The sequence below is a fragment of the Nanorana parkeri genome, unplaced genomic scaffold, assembly GCF_000935625.1.
Source record: "Nanorana parkeri isolate BGI_ZX_2015 unplaced genomic scaffold, ASM93562v1 scaffold7, whole genome shotgun sequence".
In the NCBI taxonomy this organism is placed as follows: Eukaryota; Metazoa; Chordata; class Amphibia; order Anura; family Dicroglossidae; genus Nanorana; species Nanorana parkeri.
In genome coordinates, this window is record NW_017306275.1 from 1,507,277 (window position 1) to 1,514,902 (window position 7,626).

The following is a 7,626-nucleotide window of genomic DNA, read 5'->3' on the forward strand; positions in this document are numbered from 1 at the left end:
GAGGACAGGTAAGGAGTGCGACCAGCCCACCTGAGGGTGACCCTGCAGAGCCCACCATAGAAGGTCTATGGTGGGCTCTGCAGGGTCACCCTCAGGTGGTCTGTGTGGGGTCTCAAGTGGGCTCTGCAAGGGGTATAACTATAAATCACAGGGCCCCATACAAAATTTTGCTATGGGGCCCTGTGATTTCTAGTTACGCCCCTGCACACTACCATTCCTGATGCTGATGACAACTCACTAGTGACATGGTAGATAAGAGTGTAGCAAGAACACTCAGCTCCTGCTATGCTGATGATGAACCAGCAAGGTGACTCACTTTTCTTGCTCCGTCACTGACGGAAACAATGGAGCAGGAGCATGTGAATGGTTCTTTAGTGATACCTGTTGTTGGTCATTTGTGGATAGCAACAGGATCATTAGTGTGACACAGCCCTAACGCTTTGTCAGGCAAAAGCAAATGGTTGTCATCATATGCCAATACAATTCATATAGAAATCATGTTTCAGCTTCATGTTATCATTTTGAATATTTATGTATATAATACAAAAAGGTCTGGCCATGTTTTAAAATGTTGGGGTGAATTCTGTTGTTCCTTTATAAAAGTTCCGCCCAGTGTATAGCCAGACAGATGGCATTCGCACGGCACTAGTGCCCCTAGATGGAGCAGACGAGTATAGGAATTTCCTGAAATTTCCTAAACACCAGGCGTAACGTTTTTAAATGAAGCCAAACTCACCACATTTTTTAAAGATAATTTTATTATTATATCCAAGGTGCTGTTTGCTTTGCTTGTTTATATAATTGTGTAAATACATTACATAACAGATGCCAATTTTGTAATTTTTTTTTAACCTTTATCACCATTTAGGTATCAAGCAAATAACATAGCACATAATACACAAAAAATATGGTTCTGAGCCACCAAGGAGAACAGGACACCACACCCCTAATTAAATTGAAACAAAACAGAGAAAGAAAAAGTGGGGCTTTTAAGGTGTCACTCTAGGCATGGAGAACATATAATTCTTGCACATATCACTCTTAAATTCATTTTTATTTTGCTTAATAAATACCGATAAAAGAAAGAAAGAGGGGCCAGTGTAAAAGCCCATTGGTTACACATCCACATAATTTTCCTAAACATAGTACAGTCTAAAGAGTGATATGTGCAAGAATTATATATTCTCCATGCCTAGAGTGACACCTTAAAAACATAACACATAATGCATACAATTTCTTACTTATAGTCCCTCTCCAGCCAAAACTTTTTATTTCCTTTTGGTTAGAGCAGGGAAGGATTAAAGTTTTTATTAGGTTTTTATTGCTGTCTGTGTCCCTTTTGAAGAGATTCCTTGTAGGAAAGAAAGTGATGGGATATCTCTCCAACCAGAGCACCACAAAAACAAGGACATTTTAGTACAATGGAAGAGTGTTATACATCAGACTATTTATTGATGTCAATGCCTTCCTGTTCTGATGACAACAACATACCCTGAGTGTAACGGGGCAGGAAATGATACAAAAAAAACTTGCCAATACTGTCTCAGACAGAAATAAGAACCTAAAACAAGTTTGAACTCTTCCCTTCGCTATACCTAATGAAAAAAGTGGTTATAATTAGAATTTAGCAGTAAGCAAAAGAGGTGGTAAAAATCTTCAGCTCATACTTTTTTCTTCTTTTTTGAGTTTGGGGATAGGGGTAGAGATAGAACCCCTGTCAGATTTTTGCTGCAGCCTGTGATCTTTTGGAGAGATTTCCCATCAATGTCTATTACATCCTGCGGACAGGAAGTAACAGGAAGTCTCTCCAGTCGGGAGGCTGCTACAAACCCCTCCTTTTTGAGTACAAAGGGGAAGGGATTAAACTTCTATCAAGTTATTTTACTGTATGTATTCTCTTATTTCTTTTCCTCTTGTCGCAGGCTGTCAGAGGGACAGGAAGGGAGATTAAATCTCCCTAAAAGCATCAAGGATAGCAATAACAATTAGACAAAAGTTCACACTAAACAAATACACTGCTGACATCCACCTCCACAATCCGAGGATCGCATCTCATCTTTTGTCAGGTGCCGGCTCCAAGGGCACTCCATAGCCTGACAGGCACTAAATCCAAGTGTAAAAAAGGGGGAGTTGCACTCCAAAAATAAATCTTCCATACTGACACACAACTTCGCGCCCTCACGCGTTCCACCATTATGGCTTGATCACAGCTCTGTGATCAAGCCATAATGGTGGTACGCGTGAGAGAGTAAAGTTGTGGGTCAGTGTACAGCTTACTTATGCTCATGTATTAAACAGCTTATGGAAAAAAAAATTGTGGAGTGCGGCTCCCCCTTTTTTACACTTGTAATTAGACAAAAGTATTTGCTCTTCCAAAGTATAAACAAAACTTAAAGAAAGTTAGGGCTAAATTGGTCTTTAATTAATGTTATATATATAAGCAAATGTTTTCATTACCGTTTTATTGAGAGCGAGGAGTTCTGCTCTTTCTCGTATGGAGACACTTCTGGATTTCTTCTGGTAGGCCTCAGAATGTGCAGATGAAAATGATGAAGAAGATTTTTTGGACGCACTAATTCCTTGTTCAGCAGCAAAAAGGTTCCGGCGAGCAAGATATCCAGCTGTCTCTTTGATCCTTTCTTCTTCTGTATCTGTAATCCCACTAATATGCTCGTGTCTGTAATAAACACACACATTGTCTGATATCAGTTTTTTGGCAATTCATTTATTCACTATTAGATTGTAAGATCTAGTGACCAGAGCCTTTGTTCCCTTTATTCTTGTTATGTTTTACAGTATTTGTCCCAGAGTAATAGCACTGCATAAAATTGTGGTACTATATCATAACAAAGTAATGATAATAATTAGGGATGCATCGATACCGTTTTTTTGGTATCGAGTGCCAGCACCGATATTTATCTTTTGGTAGTCACCGATACCGAATACCGATACCGGTACTTCCATGAGCATAGAGCTGGCTTTCCGGCCAACCAGGAAGTGGGTCATTACCCGCTGCCAAGCTTTCTGATTGGCCGGGAAGATGGCTACATGGTGTTTGGCTAGCTCAATGCTGATTGGCCAGGCAGCCGGCTCCAGGGTGTTTGGCTGGCTCAATTTTGATTGGCCGGGAAGCTGGCCAAACAGACAGTCAAACAGCATGGAGCCACCTTCCCAGCCAATCAGGAAGTCGCCACCCAGCTTCCTGATTGGCCGGGAAGCCGGCTTCATGTTCCCTCACAGCACTGCTGGTCAGAGGAAATCTCCCTCTGACCGGACGTTACAGTATCGGGGGTAAGTATCGGAGCATTGGGTGAGTACTAGTACTCGCCCAAATACTCTGTATCGGCACCGATACCGGTACTGGTATCAGTATCGGTGCATCCGTAATAATAATAATGGCAATAAAAAACCAATAATACTTTTTGAAGGGTTGTTGTCATTGTCCTGTATCATTGTGCATTTTGGAGGACCAAGCTATGCACCAACTCTGAATTGCAACTAAAATGGCATTCACCATGTTATGAATGCTATCAAGTTGAATTCTCTTCACCTTATATATTAGGAATTTACAAAAATCCTAACAGTATAAAATGGTGCCCATGTCCATGTTGGGTTCACATTCTACCTACTACTGATTTTCTCTTTCCTTGCCTCCTTCCTCCAATCCCCGTGCCTCCAACAGATCCCAAAATCACTGATTAAAATCCAGTTATGAAGATTAACTGAGATACATCCACAGTAGCCCCAACATTCAGTGATGGAATTAACTCTACTTCAGACACCTAGCTGTTTTCCTTTTGAGTACCATGAATAAAAGCATTACCTCTGCGCAGTGTTGCAGGGTTATATTTAGATATCATGGTGATCTAAGCACACCTTAACCATGACACTCTTTTGGAAAAACTCTGTTCAAACTACTGTTAGAATGCACTAAAAGTGGTAGCATCTTGTCTACTCTATATTAATGGGTATTATATAACTTAGCTTAACAACATACAAGAGAATTGAGAGATGGGCTCATGTTTCTTGAATTATACTGAATCTTCTGACTCCTCTCAACATCCCCCACACACACTTTCCTCCACAGTTCTCTTGCTGAATCACTAATCTCTACAGGTTGCCAGCAAAGGAAGACAAAATAAGAAGCACACTAGGCATTGGCTCACGGGTGTCATATGGTAAAAACAGACCAAAACTATGTTCCTTAATGGAGATCAATAGACAACTTGTGATGACTTACTGTATATCTTCACATTATTTTCCAATTTCTCCCTACTCTTGCGTTCAGTTGTTATTTTTTTATGATTTTCAGCTAATCTCTTTCCTTAGTTATGCATTCCTCTCAACTGTGCCTCATTAAGGACTGTGTGTCATTTGGAACCAAATCCATCTGTCCCTCTTAACTCCTTAGTTGTCCCTAATTTTGGGTCTGATGTACAGATATCTTTTTAAATGTACTATGTAACTACCAAAAGTGTTATTCTACACTAAAACCTTTATCTTATCTCATAATTATCTTGTTTGCTATTTAAAAAAAGCCAGTATAAAGGAAAAGGAATGGTGAAAAATTCTGTGTTTAACCAATCATTTTTGGCTTATAAATTCCTAATGATTCGCATAACTGGGGACATGACAGGGGTTTGTCCATTGCCTAATTACATTGTGCTGGAAAGTGTCCCTCTTTCTCATCTCAGACAGTTGGGATATATATTTATGCGAATTATACTACTCTTTTTAGATTCTAAAAAAAAAAAGTAAATTATTTTTATGATCTCATTACAAAACAGAAAATCTGCAGCTTGTTCATTATAAAGCGCTTTAGTGTCATGTAAATATACACACTGAAGTCACTGTATGAAGACATGACCTGTAACATAACCCCGCTTCAGTGCTTCAATAGGAAAATCTAGAATTTCTCTCTGCTGTGACATTGCATGTCACAGGGTAAAAGTCAAAGGAAACTTTGCAGAACAGGTGTGGTGTAAAAGTCATTGGGATTGAATAGCTGGACACAAGAGTAACCATAATACGAACCGTCCTCTGAACACAGGGACCACGTAGTCTGCAACTTCATTTTCTTTATCTCGGGCATAGAGCTTGGATCGCTTAGCTCTAGGACTCATCTTAAGTGATTGGTCTTCTGTTGTCTTATATGATGATCTGCAGAAAATTCAGCATAATGTTGTTAGACAACACAGACTTGGACCATTTACAAGAACAGCAGATAACTCTTATTAATAAAAGGTAGTGCAAGGATGGTGCGCAAAGTGCAGCAACCTAAAGCAACCAGTCAGACCTCAGTTTAGTGTAATTAAATCAGTGACAGATAACTATGGGTTAATGCACAGTATGTCATTACTGCTCTTGCACCACCATGTTGGGTAAGATGAATAAGCTATATGATGATACGCTCTTGAAATTTGTCTACCAAAAGTACTTTCTATACTGCTCACAGGTGTCATCCAAAATCCTTATGTCATGTACCCAAGCTACACACCGCTAGTCTAAAATGATTTCCCATTGTATTATCAAAGTTCAAATGTTTAGAACGGGAACAAATAGTTGGGCCAAAAACAGGAATAATGTCCTTTTAGACTGTTTTCTGAGCTAAAATTTAAATTTTTATATTTGAACATGTTCAGCTCTATAGGATTACATTTTCTTTAGTAGAAAGCAGGGTACAATTCATTATTAAAGTGTGCAAGTGTTTAATTAAAATTCCTGACTTGAATGGAGTATAATTTATCCACATTGGCATTGGAAGAATGAAGTAAGGTTAGTGCAGTTGTTGTAGACTAGTTGTGAGATATAATTGGGCCACTTCATAAAACCAGAGCTGGGGCATTGAAAAGAAATGGATTCATCATATGAGAGCTAACTTCATAAAATAAGGTACTGTATTCCAATTTACTACATATACGTAATACTCTCTAGTGAATCTGAGTTTTGCAAGAAGAAAGGGCTAATGCACAGTGGGATTCAGTGCTGGAAGAAATGATTTAGACTCTATTTTATTCCATTATGCTTGCACTGCTTGTTATTTATGTTGATGATGATTATGTTGTTAATTACCACTAATTTTAGGTAGGTATATAGATAGATATATAGGCAGACAGACATTCTGATAGATAGATAGATAGATAGATAGATAGATAGATAGATAGATAGATAGATAGATAGATAGATAGATAGATAGATAGAGAGGCAATAGACAGTTGTCGACAGCTATGTTACATAGAGGCAACATTGCATCTGAAAATTCAAGTTACGTTGCTATTATGTCATCCAAATAGCTTTACTACTTTCTGAATCACTGACCTGGAAGAATGTGGATCATAAGTCAGAGTAAAGTCAGAACCCTTTATCTGCATTCTAGATGCAGGTCAGTGATTAAAGCTAAAGGATCAGTACAACCTCCAGGTATATCTCATTTACAGATTGACATGTCAGCCTCTCTATTACTCTGAGTAAAGATTTTCTTTCTTTCTCACAAACAAAACATGGATAGTCACAATCCTTTAAAGCATTACCTGCACGATCAACAAAAGCTTATTACCTCTGCTTACCTTATACTGTACAAGGATGGGCAGTTAGCTTCCAGATACAATCGTGGAGAGATAGCTGCTCATCCTTGAATGACTTGGCGTTCCTGACCTGCTGTAATTCTCACCTGATGTGTGATAGCTGTGAATCTCAACCGGATGGTCCTTTGATCCACCATTTTGTCCACACAAGAGGGAAAACCAAGCTCTGCTCATAGGGAAGTTTTCCAACAATTTGGAAATGTTCCCTGGTCAATTACAATAACCTAGGTGCTCCAAATTTGCCTAAACATCACAAGAAATATTCGAAATTGGAAGCATTGCTTCTCTTTAGTGAGCCGATGATGGCTACCCTTACACAATCAGACTGAAAGAAAAGTTGTTACAAAAATGAAGGCCAAAAGAAAAGCAGATGAAAATAAGTCATTAGAGTGATAAGGAAATATGGTTAATACAAAAGTTGAAAATAATGATTATTTTAGTCAAAATGCAAATAGAAATACATGGATGCAAAGTATTTCATTATACTGAAAAGAAGAGCAAATACGAAATTTAGAAAAGTGATGGTGAAAAAAAAAGACGTATAATATATTAGACCACACAATAGAGTTTGCAATTCATATGGTAAGTTTATTGAGGTGGATTAGTAAAGAGTAACAGGTACAAAGGAAAGAGGATTCAACATTAAAAAAGATGGTCATATCATTACCCAAGATGGCTGCTGTGGGCAGCAGAGTGGCGCTTCTCTTCATGCTGGTACTGGCTTAAGGTGGCCTTTAATTCGGTGCTGCGATAACCGCGGTCGTAATGTTGATGGTGTTTTTGGTAGAAGGGCAAAGACATCCTGCTACCTCTGTTCACTGTTTTCACTGGGTTCAAAAATATATCTGTTTATTTCATCATTTGTGGTTACAGTTGGATTAATTGGGTTGTTTAATACAAGTTAGTCCAGCTTTCAGTACTGTAACACACAGCACTTGAATATAATTATTGTTATTGTTAATTAGTACTTCAAGGGCCACTAAAACTAAAACATATTTCAAAAGGTATAAAGACCTATAAACATATGTAGGGAATGGACGGA

General features: G+C 38.5%; 1 protein-coding gene across 1 annotated transcript in view; it reads right to left on the reverse strand.

The window, feature by feature from the left end:
- Positions 1–7,326, reverse strand: part of MYOM1 (myomesin 1) — a 71,806-nt gene extending 64,480 nt beyond the window's left edge. The window contains exons 1-3 of the mRNA XM_018553410.1: positions 7,250–7,326; positions 5,035–5,163; positions 2,458–2,677 (exon numbers count right to left, since the gene is read on the reverse strand). Coding sequence (XP_018408912.1) covers positions 2,458–2,677; positions 5,035–5,123 — 309 coding nt within the window. The 5' untranslated portion in view covers positions 5,124–5,163; positions 7,250–7,326. The remainder of the gene's footprint in view (positions 1–2,457; positions 2,678–5,034; positions 5,164–7,249) is intronic.
- Positions 7,327–7,626: the final 300 nt, after the last annotated feature.